Raw genomic sequence first — 18,245 nt, forward strand, 5'->3', positions numbered from 1 at the left:
CATGACTGGAGGGGAAGAGCCCTTCCCCTGGACACCTACCCGGTGTCACTTTGAGGAACTGGTTCACCTCCGGAGGCTCTGCTTTGATCACTGGCAGCTGAGTCATCTCTCCTGGGGCCTGAGGAAAAGACAAGCCCAGCTCCATTAGCTGCCCCTGGGTCTGTCCCCAGCATGCCATCTACCCACCTCCTCCTTAAGTCTGGTGGCCTGCCCTGCACAGTTGGGGAAGTGGCTGGGCTTGGAGTTCTGGGCACAGCTACAAGGGAACAGAGGCAAGTTCTTGAGCCTAGGAAAGCCAAGTTACACCTAAGAGAAAGGACTGGTGGCCAAGTAATGTAGCTCAGACCTTAAGCTCAGAGAAGGTGAGCCTCTGAGGGTGGGGCCACCTTCCACACCAACTGTGAAGGCCACACAGGCTTTGGTATGTGGGTTGCCATGAGGACAAGAACAAGAGGTAATGTCTGGAATAGTGTAGCTGTTCAATGGCTGGTAGCAATAGTACAGAAGAAGGAGGCATTAATTGGCTGGGGGCTCCGAGGACGCTCCCTGAGAAGTCAAAGTCTGAAATGAGTCCCGGGGTATAAATAGAAGTAGAATCCAGACAAAGAAGTTGGAGGCAATGAGAGCTCCTAATGGATTTGAAGCAAGGGCCTGATAGAATCAGATGGACATTTTTAACAAACATGCATTTCTCTTTATTTCTATTCTGACTTGTGGTTCCAGAAAGGACTTCAAGAACATGCATGGCTTTGTACACGTGACTACCGACATGCATGTAAGTGGTGCTCTCTCTGAGGAAGGCATGGTGTTGGGGGCTGGATTTCAGGCCCTGGGAGGCAGCCCCAGAGAGAAGATCGTGATATTGTGGGTGGGACGCAGAATCCAGAATGTAGGCTGATGAGTAAGAATCCCAGAAAGTTCAAGTTGGCAGGGACCTTGGAGACTCGTTGGTCCACATCCCAGCTGATCCCTCGAGTGAGAGGGGACTGTGGTGCAGAGAACTCACTGTTGACAATGCCAGCTCCTGTGCCTTCTACTAGGGGTTATGACCTCCCCTGTGTGGGCTTCAGGGTCTGGCAGGCCGAATTTGGAAGGCAGGTCAGTTGCTTCTAACTGCATGATTTTGGGCAAATTGCTTAACCCCTTGAGCCTCGGTTTCCCTGTCTGAAGCCTCCTCGCCTCTGGCTGCTGCTGCTGTCACTCCTTTGGCAAAGCCTGAGGAGTCTCAGAACCAGTCTTGGAGACGGTTTCAAAAGATCCTGCATATTTGCCACCAACCCTTGATCCCATGGGTCTGTGGTGGGGCAGACAGGGGCTGACCTTTCTTGCTTCGGCCACCTACAGTTTGAGCAAGTGAGCCGTGTGGCCAGCAGGGGGCAGGGCCAGCCACGTTCCCATCTAGGGATTTTAAGATGCTGCTCATCCTGTGGAATCCTAGGGCTAGAGGCACCTTAGGGGGTTCATGAGCCCATTTTACAGAGAAGGAGGACACGGAACGTGCCCAGAACACAGAGGCGGCTCCGAGTTGGGACTCAGGCAGGGCCTTGGCTAGGAGCCAGGGGTCTGAGGTTCACATTCCCAGAGGGGTCTTGGGTTTATAGCTGAATGCTGTCATCTACACATTCGTGGAGGTGGGAGCTCAGCCTGAGAGTGTGGGTTAAAAATATTAATCTCATAAATGTAAACAATTGGAATATAGCACACTTTTTTTTTTTTTGTAATTTCCATTTTGGTCTTTCTTTTTTAAAAATCCTGAAGCTTTGAGAAAAGTCATCTGCCTGGACTGTCTCTACCTCTGAGACCCTGGACTGGGCTCCTGATGCCAGCCCTGCAAGTTGTCTTTTTCTGCACAGGCGAGAGCCTTTGTTACTCCAAGGGGGCTGTGGCTTGTGCCCGTTGCAGGATGGTGAAGGGGCAGCCAGTGGAGCAGGCGGAGGCCTGGGCTGGGCTGAGGCTTCCCACCCTCAGCCCTGAGGCTCCTGTCTTCCTGTTCACAGAGCCCTGGGGCACAGGGCTTTGGGCAACTCTTCCCGCAGACCCACCAGCCCTCCTCCCTCCCTCAGCCCTTACAAACCATCCCCAGGCTCACCTGGTGGGGGATGGGCAGCCTGGACAAGGGGCTGAGGCCCAGCAGCGGGGTGGTGGCCATGGCGGCCGCGGCAGCCATGGCCGAGGGGGCAGCCAGAGGGTCCACAGGCAGCTCCGGGCTCTGCTCCTGCTTCACCATGATGGAGCACAGTTTGTGTCCCAGCGCCCACGCTCCATGCTCCACGTCTAGGGGAAGGGGAAAGGCTCAGGGGACTCCAGGGCAGAGGTCTCAGTCCCCTGCCTGCCCCCTGGGAGCTGCTCTAGGCTGAACTGAAGAGAGCTGTTGGGATATACCAGGGGCAGGCGGGAAAGAGGGTGGTTGTGAGGTGAGGGGGAATTGTCTTGGGCCAGAAGAGGGGAGGACATCCTCTTCATTCAGCAGCTTACAGAATGAGCTTGGGCACCAGATTCACACTCCTCTTGATTGGCTGTGTGACCTTAGGCTAGTTGCTTAACCTCTCTGAGCCTGAGCTTCTTCATCTGTAAAATGGGGAAAGAACCTAATAGAGAATTCTGAGGCTTAAGTAGTATAATGTACATAAGACACTTAACACTGTGAGTGTTAATACTTAACACTGGTGAGAAGCAAATGTTCAGGCTGGGTGCCGTGGCTCACTCCTGTAATCCCAGCACTTTGGAAAGTCAAGACAGGCAGAACGCTTGAGCCCAGGAATTCGTAACCAGCCTGGGAACCATGGCGAAATCCCATCTCTACCAAAAATAAACACACACAAAATTAGCTGGGTGTGGTGGTGTGTGCCTATAATCCCAGCTACTCAGGAGGCTGAGGTGGGAGAATCACTTGAGTGGCCAGGTGCAGTGGCCCACACCTGTACTCCAGTTCTTTGAGAGGCCAAGGCAGGCGGATCGCTTGAGTCCAGGAGATCGAGACCAGCCCGGACAACATGGTGAAAGCCCGTCTCTACTAAAAATACAAACATTAGCCAGTTGTGGCGGCACATGCCTGTAGTCCCAGCTACTGGGGAGGCTGAGGCAGGAGAATCGCTTGAACCCGGGAGGCAGAGGTTGCAGTGAGCTGAGATCGTGCAACTGTACTCCAGCCTGGGCACAGAGTGAGACTCTGTCTCAAAAAAAAAAAAAAAAAAAAAAGAGAGAGAGAATTGCTTGGGAGGCAGAGGTTGCAGTGAGCCAAGATTGTGCTACTGCACTCCAGCCTAGACAGAGTGAGACTCTGTCTCGGAAAAAAAAAAGAAAAAAAAGGAATAAGTGTTCAATAAACACAAGCCAGTGTTAAAATACAGCTATTGTTATTTAGTAAACATTTGCTGAGAACTGTGCTAGGTGCTGGGGATATAGGAAGAGTCACAAGCAGTTTAGCAAAGTTGGAATGCAAAGGGGAGTGGAAGATGGAGTCAGAGAGGCTACTGGGGGTGACTTGGCCTTGGAGGCTGGGTAAGTTCAGATATGTGACTTTATCCTAAAGCAAATGGGGAGCCACTGAAGAGTTTTGCATGTGCTCAAATTTATAATTTTTTTTAGGTGTTTTTTTTTGTTTGTTTGTTTTTGTTTTTGTTTTTTACTGAGACAGGATCTCACTCATTCGCCCAGGCTGGAGTGCAGTGGTGCCATCATGAGTCACTGCAGTCTTGACTTTCCTGACTCAATTGATTCTCCCTCCTCAGCCTCCTAAGTAACTGGGACTACAGGCACATGCCACCATGCCTAACTAATTTTTGTATTTCTTTGTAGAGATGAGGTCTCCTGATGTTGCCCAGGCTGGTCTCGAGCTCAAGTGATCCACCCGCCTCAGCCTCCTGAAGTACTGGGATTACAGGCGTGAGCCATTGTACTTGGCCCAAATTTGAAATTTTAAGAAAGATTATGGCTGGGTGTGGTAGCTCACACCTGTAATCCCAGCTTTGGGAGGCTGAGGCAGGAGGATTGCTTGAGCCCAAGAGTTCAAGGTTGCAATGAACTATGATCAGACCACTGCACTCCAGTTGGGTGACAGAGTGAGACCCTGTCTCTAAAATTAAATCAATTAAAAAAATATGGCCGGGCATGGTGGCTCAGGCCTGTACTCCCAGCACTTTGGGAGGCGGAGACGGGTGGATCATGAGGTCAGGAGATCGAGACCATCCTGGCTAACAAGGTGAAACTCTGTCTCTACTAAAAATACAAAAAATTAGCCGGGTGTGGTGGTGGGCACCTGTGGTTCCAGCTACTCGGGAGGCTGAGGCAGGAGAATGGCGTGAATCTGGAAGGCGGAGCTTACAGTGAGCTGAGATCCAGCCACTGCACTCCAGCCTGGGCGACAGAGCGAGACTCCGTCTCAAAAAAAAAAGAAAAAAAGTGTGTATATATATATATGTGTGTGTGTGTGTGTGTGTGTGTATATATATATATGTATATATATATAATCACTCTGCCCTCCTGTGGGGACTGGACTGACTGCAGGCAAGATGGAGGCAGGGAGAACTGCAGGAGGTGTTGAAATCGGCCAGGAGAGAGAAGGGGAGGCCTGAGCAAAGGCAGTGACAGTTGTGATGGAGAGGAGGGAACAGATTTAGAAGGAAGCATCCACAGGACCTGGTGACTGGGGGTATGTGGTGGGCGAGGGGGCGGCGGTGGGGAGGAGTGGGAGGTGAGGCTTAGATTTCCTGAGGGAAGAACCCACCTCCTGCCCACCTAGTGGGCCTCCTGGTTTCACCTGGGCAATAGGGTTGGCAGGCATCACCCCTTTTCCTGATGGATGCCCACATTCTTCCACCCTAAGTCAGCCCTGTTCATGGTGGCCCCACTGCCTGTCAGCCATTGAAGCATTGGGTAAGACAGGGGAGAGGGGAGGGGAGCCAACATTTGAGGATGGGCTGGAGGGGACTCTGGACTTTGGGGCCTGCTGTGGCGGGGGAGAGGGGGTAGTGGCTGATTGGCCACCTTGGAGGCCAGGCCCCACCCTGCTGGGAGCCTGAGTGCCCCAGCTCTGGGCCACAGGCTGCCCGTGGGCTCCAGGAATACCCACAGTCTTCCCAAATTACAGGGCCAGGCCACCGGCCTCCGGGAAGCTGCCCCTTGCAAAGGGCCCACAGACAAATTGCTTTAAAAATAGACTTGGGAGCCGGGTGTGGTGGCTCACTCCTGTAATCTCAGCAATTTGGGAGGCTGGTGCGGGAGGATCACTTGAGGCCAGGAGGTTGAGACTGTGGTGAGCCAAGATCGCAACACTGTACCCTAGCCTGAGTGACAGAATAAGACCCTGTCACCCTGCCCCCCCAAAAAATTACTAATAAAAAAAAAGACTTGGGGTGGCTGAGGAGTTGCAGGGCTGATCTAAGAGGGGTAGATGTCCCTGCCCTCATGGGGTCTGGGGGGAGGCACAAACGTTTGTCTTTGCCCCTGGGGGATCTCAAAGACCATCAGACGCAGCTCACACTTCTTGTGCTGAGCACAGCTCTAAGCCCTTGACACACATGAACTTCTATTTTTTTTTTTTCTTTGAGATGGAATTTTGCTCTTGTTGCCCAGGCTAGAGTGCAATGGTATGATCTCAGCTCACTGCAACCTCTGCCTCCTGGGTTCACTGATTCTACTGCCTCAGCCTCCCGAGTAGCTGGGATTACAGTCATGAGCCACCACTCCCGGCTGATTTTGTACTTTTAGTAGAGACAGGGTTTCTCCATGTTGGTTAGGCTGGCCTTGAACTCCTGACCTCAGGTGATCCGCCCTCCTTGGTCTCCCAAAGTGCTGGGATTACAGACGTGAACCACACGCCCGGGCACATGAGCTTCTTTACTCCTCCTACCAACTCTCTGAGGGCGGGTACCATTGTTCTCCCCATTTAACAGGTGAGAAAATTAAGACACTCACTCAAGACCGGGTCTGTTAGAGGGAAAAGAGGAATAAGATAAGAACACTGTTCATTGTTACAAGCACCTATAGTGCTTTCTTTTTGTTGTTGTTGTTGTTTTTCTTTTTGAGACAGGGTCTTGCTCTGTCGCCCAGGCTGGAGTGCAGTGGTGCCATCATAGCTCACTGCAGCCTCGACCTCTGGGGTTTAAGATATCCTCCTGTCTCAGGCTGTCAGGCAGCTGGGACTACAGGCATGTGCCACTATGCCTTGCTAATTTTTTAATTTTTAATTTTGTAGAGAAGGTGTTTGGCTATGTCGCCCAGGTTGGTCTCAAACTCCTGAGCTCAAGCAATCCTCCCACCTCGGCCTCCCAAAGTGCTGAGATTGTAGGTGTGACTCAGCATGCCTGGCCCCCCCACATAGTATTCATAGGACTTCTATGTGCACAATGAAAATAGTCACTAATAATTATTATTATTAATTTTTGAGACAGAGTCTCACTCTGTCATCCAGGCTGGAGTACAGTACCATGATTTCCGCTCACTGCAACCTCCGCCTCCTGCGTTCCAGTGATTCTCCTGCCTCAGCCTCCTGAGTAACTGGGATTACAGGCGCACACCTCCGCTCCCAGCTAATTTTTGTATTTTTAGTAGAGACAGGATTTCACCTGTTGGCCAGGTTGGTCTTGAACTCTTGGACTCAAGCAATCCTCCTGCCTCGGCTTCCCAAAGTGCTGGGATTATAGGCATGAGCCACTGCACTTGGCTGCTGCTAATTATTGGTATATATATTATGTGCTGGGCACTTAGCAGGGTACTTTGTGTATATATTCTTTTAAGCCTGACCAGAACTCTCAAGGTATATATTATTTTCATTTTATCATTGAGGAAACAGAGGCCCAGAGAGATTAGGTAACTTGCCCAAGATCACCCAGCGGCTGGTGGAGACACAGGGATGCACACCAATGCCCTTTGGGTCCCAACCCAATAGCCCTGGCTGCCCTTCGTGACTGGCAAATGTGGTGGTGGCAAGGGTTTGCGGTTGAGAATCAGGGTGTGCTTTTATGTTTCTGTTCTGCATTTTACTGTGGGTGTGACCTAGACAACTGAGTTTTTGTGAAGTCTCAGTTTTCATTTTTGTCTTTTTTTTGAGACGGAATCTCGCTTTGTCGCCCTGGCTGGAGTACAGTGGCACAATCTCAGCTCCCTGCAACTTCTGCTTCCCGGGTTCAAGTAGTTCTCCTGCCTCAGCCTCCTGAATAATTGGAATTAGAGGCGCACGCCACCATGCCTGGTGAAGTTTTGTATTTTTAGGAGAGATGGGGTTTCACCATGTTATCCAGGATGGTCTCAATCTCCTGACCTCGTGATCCACCCGCCTCAGCCTCCCAAAGTGCTGGGATTACGGGCATGAGCCATTGCACCTGGCTAAGTCTCAGTTTTCTTATCGGTCACATGGGGATTATGATGAACGTGATTACAACCTCACCTGTCAGTCATGAGAAATAAATGTGATAATTAACATGAAGGCAATCTGTAGACTGGATAGTGCTATAGAAATGTTTATTGTTATTTGCATTTGTAGATATAGATACTGAGGATTGCAGAGGTTAAGCGGCATGTCTGTGATCACCCAGCCAAAAGCGACAGAGCCAGGATTTGAAACCACCGGTATTTGAGGAAATGCCCAAAGGGGCCATTTCTAAGTGGGGCACAATGTGGGTCTTGAATGCTGATTACCTGAGTGGAAGAACTCAGGGTGCTCTTTGACTTAAAGGATGGAGTTAGGGGGAGAAGGGAGCTTTAGAGAATGCTACCTTCAGGAATAAAAGAGGGTACAGGAATCTCTCCCAAATAGCGTCTCAGAGGACATCAAGTATGAGGAGGCGGTGAAGTTCTAGAGTCTTGTCTACAGCTTATTATTATTATTGTTGTTATTATTTTGAGACAAAGTCTCGCTCTGTCGCCCAGGCTGGAGTGCAGTGGTGCGATCTCAGCTCACGGCAGGCTCCGCCTCCCGGGTTCATACCATTCTCCTGCCTCAGCCTCCTGAGTAGCTGGGATTACAGGCACCTACCACCACACCTGGTTAATTTTTTTTTTCTTTTTTTGTATTTTTAGTAGAGACAGGGTTTCACTGTGTTAGTCAGGATGGTATTATTATTATTATTGAGACAAGAGTCTCGCTCTGTCACCCAGGCTGGAGTACAGTGGCTTGATCTCGACTCACTGCAACCTCCGCCTCCTGCGTTCAAGTGATTCTCCTGTCTCATCCTCTGGAGTAGCTGGGATTACAGGTGCCCGCCACCACGCCCAGCTAACTTTTGTATTTTTAGTAGAGACGGGGTTTCACCATGTTGACCAGGCTGGCCTGGAACTCCTGACCTCAAATGATCCACCCACCTCAGCCTCTGAAAGTGCTGGGATTACAGGCGTGAGCCACCACACCCAGTCTTTTTTTTTTTTTTTTTTTTTTTTTTTTGAGACGGAGTCTCGCTCTGTCGCCCAGGCTGGAGTGCAGTGGCGCAATCTCGGCTCACTGCAAGCTCCGCCTCCCGGGTTCACGCCATTCTCCTGCCTCAGCCTCCCGAGTAGCTGGGACTACAGGCGCCCGCCCCTGCGCCCGGCTAATTTTTTCTATTTTTAGTAGAGACGGGGTTTCACCATGGTCTCGATCTCCTGACCTTGTGATCCGCCCACCTCGGCCTCCCAAAGTGCTGGGATTACAGGCGTGAGCCACCACGCCCGGCCTTTTTTTTTTTTTTTTTTTTTTTTTTGAGATGGAGTCTCACTCTGTTGCCAGGGCTGGAGTGCAATGGCGCAATCTCAGCTCACTGCAATCTCCGCCTCCTGGGTTCAAGTGATTCTCCTGCCTCAGCCTTCCAAGTAGCTGGGATTACAGGCAGTGTGTAATAGAGTCACCATGTGATGGAGGGCATCATGCTGGGGTAAATTTTGTATTTTTGTAGAGACGGGGTTTTACCATGTTCGCCAGGCTGGTCTTGAACTCCTCACCTCAGGTGATCCACCCACCTCGGCCTCCCAGAGTGCTGGGATTACAGGCATGAGCAACTGCACCCAGCCAGTTATTATTATTATTGTTACTATGTTTTGAGAAGGAGTCCCACTCTGTTGCCCAGGCTGGAATGCAGTAGTGCGAACTCGGCTCACTACACCTCCTCCACCCGGGTTCAAGCAGTTCTCATGCCTCAGTCTCTTAAGTAGCCGGGATTACAGGAGCGCACCACCACACCTGGATACTTTTTCTTTTATTTATTTTTTTTTTTGAGATGGGGTTTCACTCTTGTCACCCAGGCTAGAGTGCAATGGCACGATCTTGGCTGGCTCATGGCAACCTCCGCCTCCTGGGTTCAAGCAATTCTCCTGCCTTAGCCTCCCAAGTAGCTGGGATTACAGGCACCCGCCCCCGTGCCCAGCTAGTTTTTGTATTTTCTTAGTAGAGATGGGGTTTCACCATGTATTGGCCAGGCTGGTCTTGAACTCCTGACCTCAGGTGATCACCTGCCTCGGCCTCCCAATGTGCTGGGATTACAAGTGTGAGCCACCATGCCCAGCCCCATAGTCATTGTTGAATTACCCCTGTCTCCTCTAAGTCAGCAGTTTGCAAACCTGAGTGTGCATCAGAATCACCTGGAAGGCTGGGCCCTACCCACAGGGTTGTGATTCAGCAGGTTTGGTGGAACCCGAGAATCTGCATTTCTAACAGATTCCCAGGTGATGCTGCTGGTCTGGGAACCACACTTTGTGAACCACTAACTTAAGTCAACAAAAATAACCCTTTTGAGAAGTGCTGCTCTGGCTTTGAATTGAGGGAGAACAGAAAGGCAGGGAGCAGCACCTCCTGAGGGGTTTGTGGTGGCTCCTCTTGGAGCCTCTGGGAGTCTCAGGCTGCAGGCATACTCTCTTGTCACCCCAGAGCTTCCTCCCTCCTGGGCCTTCTGGGCCTGTGCTGTCTCCAGGTTCTTCCACCTCTTACCTTGGGTGGTGTCCTCCATCTTGATGGGCACGAGGGGGCTCTGGGGCGCTGAGTCGCCGCTCAGGGAGTAGCTGTGCTCCGCCTGGATGCCTGGCGTAGGGGAGTCCAGTTCCATGTCCAATAGAGGGCTCTTCTCATCCAGCACAGGGTCATCAAAGAAACTGCTGAACAGGTCGTTGGAGAAGTCCTCCATGTTCTCCGTGAAGTGGTCCAGGTGCTCAGGAAAGTGCTAGGGAAGGAGAAGGTGAGGGGAAGAGGGAATTCAGCTTTGCTTGGGGAGGGGGTGCAGGTGCTACTGTGGTGGTGCGGCACCCACCACGGCCACCGTTGTCACTGCGACCTCCCATTACTGTGCCCATTCCCATTAATACCAGCAACATCACCAACCTCCCCACTACCGAAATCATAACACCAACTCTCATCATTTCCATCACGACCATTACCACTGTCATCCCATTCTCTCTACCACCAGCTCCACCCTCACCATCGTTATCTGCAAGGGTGAGCTGCGGATGGGGTCAAAAAGTCCCAGGACCCGGCAACAGGACACTGGGCTCTGTGACCTTGGTCAAATGACTTAAACTGCGTGAGTCAGTTTCTCAGTCCTTCTTACTTCCTTCATAGGCTGATGTGAGGACAAAGTAAGAGAATAACCGTGTGTCTACGCCAACAAGTTTCTTTTCCAAAGGCAATATTAGTGAATTTTGTGTGATCTTTTGCTGGAATGTGGGAAGAGAGTGATGCAGGGTGGTGGCGTTCTTGAAGCCTCCAGTCCCCTCAGCAGCACAGTCCCCATCTGTCCTCAAGACTTCAGGGTGTCTGTCCTTTCCCAAGCCATCCTTTATACAGAGAGGTTAGGCTCTGGAGCCCTACTACTTAGGTTCGAATGGTGGCCTCCATCCTTCCAGCTATGACTCAGTGCTGTTTAAACTGTGGGTGGTGACTCATTAATGGGTTGTGAAATCAATTTAGTGGGTCACGACCAGAATTTTAAGTAAAAATAAAACAGAAAAAAAAAAGGGTAGAAAATATCAGAGTGCACAGCACACAGTGGAGTTAAATACCTGGTAATTTAAAAACAAATCAGTTATGTGTGTGTGCGTGCTCGCACATGTGTGTACTTGGTAATGATGTAACACATATTTCTTAGAAACAAAAAAGTCAGGCCGGGCGCAGTGGCTCATGCCTGTAATCCCAGCACTTTGGGAGGCCGAGTGGGGGTGGATCACCTGAGGTCGGGAGTTCGAGACCAGCCTGACCAACATGGAGAAACCCCATCTCTACTAAAAATACAAAATTAGCTGGGCCTGGTGGCACATGCGTATAATCCCAGCTACTAAGGAGGCTGAGGCAGGAGAATTGCTTGAACCTGGGAGGCGGAGGTTGCGGTGAGCCGAGATTGTGCCATTGCACTCCAGCCTGGGCAGCAAGAGTGAAACTCCGCCTCAAAAAAAAGAAAAAAGAAAAAAGAAAAAAAGAAACAAAAAAGTCTGAAAACTTTTGGTCTCCACAATCTTGGGAAGGTCAATTAACCTCTCTGTTTCATTTTATCCTCTGCACAGCTGGTAATATTAATAGTTCCTACCTGCCGAGATTGTCGTGAGGATTAAACAAGTTAATCCACGTACAGCCCTTAGAACAGTCCCTGGCACATAGTAATTACTCAGTAAACATTGCCTCTTATTGTTAATAAAGCACCCCAGTGGCTGACATATAGTAGGTTCTTATAAGTTATTTTTCTCTCTCTAAAGAATTATAAATGTGTAAACAAATGTTTCTTTCTCTTTCTGTCTTATTGCGAGGGTCTCACTCTGTCACCCAGGCTGGATTCCACTGGCATGATTTTGGCTCACTGCAACCTGCATCTCCCAGGTTCAAGCGATTTGCATGCCTCAGCCTCCCAAGCAGCTGCGACTACAGGTGCGCACCACCACGCCACGCCGAGCTAAATTTTTTGTATTTTCAGTATAGATGGGGTTTCACCATGTTGGCTAAGCTGGTCTCAAACTCCTGGCCTCAAGTGATCTGTCCACCTCGGCCTTCTGAAGTGCTGGGATTACAGGCGTAAGCCACTGTGCCTGTCCAATAAATGTTTCTATTGTTTGTTCCTTATTTATTGAATGAATGAATTTGCTGGTGAGTCAGAAGAGATGGGGGATGGGGGACTGCCTTAGGTCCTGGAGCCCCACCTGCTCAGTGGTTAAAGGCTTGTGCCAGGGGATTCCTTCAAGGTCTGGAGTTGTTGGCCCTTTCTGGCCTGGAATACTGGGAACCTGTCCCAATCTGGAAGGTAATGAGCAGAGAAGTCTTCTGTATGAGCATAAGGTTCAGGGCCACATGAGTCTGTCTGCATGGAGTAGGAGATGATCACGAGCTCTGGAGTCACACAGACGTGCTTTTGACTCCTAACTCCACCACTTGCTGAGTTGCTTAACTTCTCCGTGCCTCAGTTTCCTTATCCGTAAGGGGAAAATAATAGTTCCTACCTCATAGTGTTGCCATGAGGATCTAAAATTTTGTTAGATTAGTACTTACCTCATAGGAGTATGAGGGTAAAATGAGTAAATACTGTACATACAAAACACAGAACAGTGCCTGCTATGGAGTGAGTACTCAATCATCGTTAGTTATTGTCATCATGAAAACTGCAGCCCCTAAACTCTGTCCCTGAGCTGAGCTTGGGACCAATGGTGGGAGTTGCCGGGGGAATGTTTGGCCTTCCCCTCCAAACAAAGCCTGATGAGATAATCCAGGACCAAATGAGCTTAGAAGCCCCATTGGCAGGGGTACTCTCCCACTTCCCAGTTTGCCAGCAATCAATCATCATCCTACATTTCTGTTGTGCTTTTAACCCAAAGTGCTCTCCTATGCATCATTTCATTTAATCTTCACAATTATCCAATGAGACAAGACAAATGCATATTGGCATTTGACAGAGAGAGAAACTGAGGCCCAGGGAGCCAATACAGCTAATACAGCAGGGAGGCGCCCACCATCCCTCACTGCCCCTTCTACAACTGTAGCAGACCCTCCCGGGTCCGGTTATTGCCCTGAGGCAGAGTTTGCACCCTGTTCACCTGCTGGCTTCCAGCACCTGGCTCATGAGGGACAGGGCCTTGTAACCCAGATGGCAATGCCATCAGCATGTCAATTGTCCATCAACACCTGGAGTGAGGCAGTACCAGGAAGTCAGAGCTGAATGAGTTTCTAAGAATCACTGTGATCCCAGACAGAGGCCATTTACAGGGTATAACCACCCCCCAACCACCCAGCCAGCCACAGCCAGGGCTGCGCTAGCCACACCCTCCGCAGAGCCCGGGCCTGCCGGCTGGGGGCGCTTCCGTCAGTTCTCTCCCTTAGGGTCTCTCAAAGGCCTGGTGTTGGGCCCAGCGGGAGGGGGCTGTGAACAGAGGGAGCCGGTGAGTCAGCCGCTAAGGTATTTCTCCAGCAGCTGCTTCTCAGGCGATAAGGGTTTGCCAAGCCCCTTCCTGGGGCCTGGGAGAGGAGAGATGCTTCCTCCGATCTGGGCTGGATTCCCTGAAGGCCTTGGCTCAGGCAGATGACCCAGGTTCTTCCCAGAGACCCTTTTAGGGTGCCCGCAGGAAACTGCTTAGAGAGCTCAGCTGGCCCCATTGTGTGAGCAGCCCCCACCCCACCTGCTAGAAACAGCAGCCAAAACCCAGCAGGATGGAGCTTCCAGAGCAGCGGGAGCCAAGTGGAAGGGGAGGGCGGCCAAGGGGCGGGCGGGGTGGGGGTGGAGGACACTCCGACGCCCAGGTCTTCTTTGCGCCGGGCTTCTTCAGGTGCTGGGTGGACAGTGGGCGCGTCCCATCACCCCTAGGCCCACCTCGCCCTCCTGGGAGCACTGCCATCAGGGACTCCCGTAGAGAGCTCTGCGGCCCTAGTTCCGTCTGATGCCTGGCCTCTCATGGCGGCTCAATTAGGGTTGGTTTCTATCATCAAGTTAGAGGCAGAAGGGACTGGAGAAAGCTCCTCCACAGTCCCCGTCCCCCGCTCCCCGCCTCGCTCCATCCCTTCTATTTCTCAGCAGAGAAAACTCCAGTCCAGAGAGGGAAACGCAGCTACCCAGGACGCACAGTGAGTGAGCTGGTGATGTCCGGGGCTGCAAAGTGAGCTGGTGAAGTCCACGGCTGCCCTGGCGCGTGCGGGACCTTCTGGTCCTCTCACTCTTTCCACCGCATCCACTTGGCCCCATCCCTGGAAAGCCCATTCTGGAGACCTCAGACCTCCTCCGGTCCAGCACGCCCCCTAGTCCCCTCTACCCCCAACCACACCCAGCCCTCCCTCCACTTCACACACAAAAGTTCAGGTTTAGATTGTCCGATGGAAATTGGGGAGCAAGAGGAAGGGGTCGGTGGCCGGGTGTCCACGAACGTCAGGGGAGCCATGTGTCAACGCTTTGAGGGCGACAGGGTTCTGCAGGGGGTGAGCGTCCTATAAGGGTGCCTTTCCAGGCAACGGGGGTGGGATGCCGGCGAAGGAAATATTATGATTTGTTTCCCTCCTCGTTAAAGACTTTTTCCTATAGTCGTGCCAATATAAGCTCCTTTTCGGCTGCCACGCGCAGCCGGCGCCGGCTTCCCTCTCTTGGAGGAGAGGTTCCCGAGCTCTCCGGCTCGCAGACCCGCGTACCCCTCCTCTCGGCTGCACCCCCTCTTGGAGCCCGGCCTCAGCCGCCCGCCGTTTACATTTTAGAGAAGGATCCGGGTGCCGCTGTCCTGGAGCGGCCCACAAAGGGTTAACCCGGGAACACCCGGGGCCGCCCCTCGCCGGAATCCGTCCTGCTCATTGGTGGGAGCCTCAGAGCTCCTGGCCAATGGCGGGAGGCTGCGAGCAGCCGCCCGTGGCGGCGTGGAGGGCACCGGAGGAGTGCAGGGCTCGCGCGGAGGAGGGTCCTAGCCGGCGCCGACGGCCCGCGGCTGTGGGAGCGCAGGGTGCACTGGCTCGGGCCTGCATGGGACCCCTTCTGCGTCTGGGGCCGAGGCAGAATGGCCTGGCCGTCTCACGGTGTCCTAAACCCGTCATCAGTAGCATGGCCCCGCCCCCACCCCCGCGGGGAGAAGTGGAGACCGAGGGTCTCCCCGACCTCCTCGAGTCAAAGGGCGGGCCGGGCCTTAAATCCCCTTGCAGCTCCATCTCGAATTGTCCTACCGTGGGGCGCTTTGGTGGTTCTCTGTCTCTGGTGGCTGCAGAGGGGACTCTCCTGGGGCAGTAATCGTACCGGCTCTAGCCTTGTTTTTCCCCCTCCCTAAATTCCTTCCCTAAGGTCAGTGCAGAAACAGGGTAAAGCTCTAGGGGCGCAGCTGCCTGCTGGGGTTGGTGTAGGAGAAGGGTCTCCCTAACCAGAAGCAGCCTCAGCGCGCCCCCTTCCCTCAGGCCCCTGGCTCCTTGGCGCTTGCACCCCCATTCCTGACTTCTGCCCCTCCCCCGGCCCAGGCTGGTTCAGTCTGTGCTTGGGGAAAGGAGGGAGGAGACCGGAGCGGGTCCAGGCTGAGCTGTGGGATAAGGGGTGGGGGGGGAATCCTGAGCCCGGACATTCCTTCCGAGAGAGTGAGAGCTAGGGAGAGATGGGAGGAGAGGCCTCTCACATTTCCCCCTTTCTTTCCCCCCGCAGGCTGGGGCCCACAGAGCTCCCCCCACACACCCCAACACACACTGACCCATACATTCCCGGACGGTTACTTGCCTCGTGGTCACTAGAAAGTTGTCCCTATTTCAAGCTGAAGGGCCTTCAGTCTGAGTCACTGCTGTGCCTGGGGGGCCGGGGGGCAGTGAGAACAGGGAGAGGAGGTGGGCCCTTTGGGTCCCCAGTTGTCAGCAGACCCACCCTGTCCTTAAGCATTGCCATCCAGTATGTGGGGGTCCTAAGAGACCCAGGCCTTGCCCTCCCAGAGGTAAAGCCACCCTGTGAAGGAGAAAATGCACTGAACTGAAACTCTGGAGGCCCTAATTCAAGACCCAGGTCTGCTCTGAGACCTGGGCAGTGGCAGGTGTCTCCTCTCCTGGCCTCGGTTTCCTCATCTGTTACACTCTGTGTCTCTATGGAAGCGCGGTTGGGAGGGGTCTAGAAAAGTGAATTAGTCTTCAGAACGTGGGCCTTTTTCCTCTGCCCTGGCCTTTTGGGGACTGGACGGTGAGAAAACAGTTCTCCTGGTTCCTGGAGCCAGTCCCTCCCAGAGTCTTCCTGGCAGAGTATGGGGGTTAAGGGAGCACGTTGTTCCAACCTCCAACCTCACTCTCAGCCCCCAGTCCCCACAGGCCTAAGGAAGGCGGCTGCTGAAGTTTCATATTTTCCCCTACCAAACTGTTCACCACAGAGCACAAGTCCAAATAAGCAGAAATACTTCTGTGTGTGTGTGTGTGCATGCACGCATGTGCACATGCTACACAGATGTGGGCTGAGGGGTTCCTTCGTACACAGGGAAACACCACATCTCCGACACCACATAGTGAAAAGTACACCCATCGACACATTCAGACAGTTCCGTGTGCAGCCTTGTACAGGCGCTATCACACATACAGACACCCTCACAGAGTCACATAGGCTGACACTGTCAGGTGTGAATGCAAACTCAACAAGACACACTCATCAGATGTGATCAGACAGTGATTCACACCCCTACACTCACGCACATGCGAAGTCACCCCAGACACAGGATCACACAGACATGGTCACGCATACTCGCTCTCACACACACACCATCTCACATGACCACAGAACTAAATGTTGGTGTCGCCAAGCCAGCATCTCAGTGCCTGAGATGACTGAGTCATGTGAACACCAGTGAGGGAGATTTGGGAGTCCCAGGCTTGCATGGGGCTGGGACAGTGAGGGCTGGGACTGAAGAAAGCGTCAACATGGGGACTGAGCTTTCTGTTGCCAGTGTGTGCTGGAGAAAGGAAGGAAAGAGGAATTAGCAGGCAGGTGCCAGCCACAGGCTACTTCAAGGCAGAGCAGAGTCCTGGGGAGGGTGTGTATTCTCTGCAGTCCCCTAGCCCTGTTAGTCTGGCCCTTCCATTGCCCCTCCTGACACTGGTAACCTTGCTGTGGTCAGGCCATAGCTTCCTCAGTTTCCCAGCCAGCCCCTGGCATCTTCTCACCAGGCGGCCCATGCGCTGTGGCCCAACCCTGGGGCGGGCACCAGGCACTGTCTGGGCAGGAGGAAGCGATGGCAGCGAGTGCCGCCGCCCAGGGCTGGGATTAGCTCTGTCTGGCACCTCCGAGGGCACAGCAGCCTACGGTCTGGCTGCTGGAGACGCTGGTCTATAGGCAGGGGAACCCTGCAGGACAGCTTAGGACACTGGAAATCGAGTGCCAGGGTTGGTGCCAGGGGCCTCTGGAGAATAAGGGCATCTAGTCACATTCATTTATTCATCATTCATGCATTCATTCAGTATTTACTCAGCACCTACTGGGTGCCCAGCTTTGTGGATACAGAGATGAACAAGATCCAATTCCTGCTCTTAAAAGGCTTTCTGACCAATGGTGTGACTATGAAGGTAAGTCCAAGCCTCGAACTCTGATCCCTCTCCAGAGCATCCTCCACGTTACATCAAGAGAGATCTTCTAGGCCAGTCAAGGGGACTCACACTTGTAATCCTACCACTTTGGAAGGCCAAGGTGGGAAGATTGCTTGAGGCCAGGAGTTTGAGGCCAGCCTGGGCAATATAGCGAGATCCCATCTCCACACACAAAAAATTAAAAAATATTAGCCAGGTGTGGTGGGTAATCCCAGTCACTCAGGGAGCTGAGGTAGGAGGATTACTGGAGCCCAGAAGTTTGAGGCTGCAGTGAACTATGATTACACTGCTACAGTCCAGCCAGGGCAACAGAGCAAGACCCTGTCTCTAAAAAAAGGATCTTCTAAAACTTAGAAGTCACTGTGTCATTTCTCTGCTCCATCGATCAGGAACTTGTACTCTATCCCAAGGGTACTCTATCCTAAGGGTAGTAGGGAGCCATCAATGAATATGGCTTCCTTCTACTCTTAGGATAGAGTGCAAGTTCCTTGGTATAGCTTCAAATGATCCAGCCGTATTGCCTCTATGTCTTGCTGTGTCCAATTCTTGTCCAAATCTGCAAAGCCTAGCATTGGTCCCAGCACACAGTGGGTGCTCAGGCGTTTGCTGAGTGACTGACCGACTGGATGAGTGTGTGAATGAAGGAGTGTGTCAGACAGCTTATGGATTCAGGCCCTGTTTTCTGCAGCAGAGAGCCTCCAGGAATGACCATCCCGAATCTTGCTCTGATGCCAGCTTGCTTCTGCTCCAGGCAGAGTTTCCATGTGTTTGGACTCCTTCCCTCGGCTCCTCCCTAGTGGGGCCGCTG

The 18,245-nt window shown here is 52.4% G+C and overlaps 1 protein-coding gene across 1 annotated transcript in view; it reads right to left on the reverse strand.

The window, feature by feature from the left end:
• Positions 1-18,245, reverse strand: part of CREB3L1 (cAMP responsive element binding protein 3 like 1) — a 44,922-nt gene that overhangs the window by 11,640 nt on the left and 15,037 nt on the right. The window contains exons 2-4 of the mRNA XM_050757603.1: positions 9,896-10,124; positions 2,090-2,274; positions 40-118 (exon numbers count right to left, since the gene is read on the reverse strand). Coding sequence (XP_050613560.1) covers positions 40-118; positions 2,090-2,274; positions 9,896-10,124 — 493 coding nt within the window. The remainder of the gene's footprint in view (positions 1-39; positions 119-2,089; positions 2,275-9,895; positions 10,125-18,245) is intronic.

The sequence above is a fragment of the Macaca thibetana genome, chromosome 14, assembly GCF_024542745.1.
Source record: "Macaca thibetana thibetana isolate TM-01 chromosome 14, ASM2454274v1, whole genome shotgun sequence".
Classification (NCBI taxonomy): domain Eukaryota; kingdom Metazoa; phylum Chordata; class Mammalia; order Primates; family Cercopithecidae; genus Macaca; species Macaca thibetana.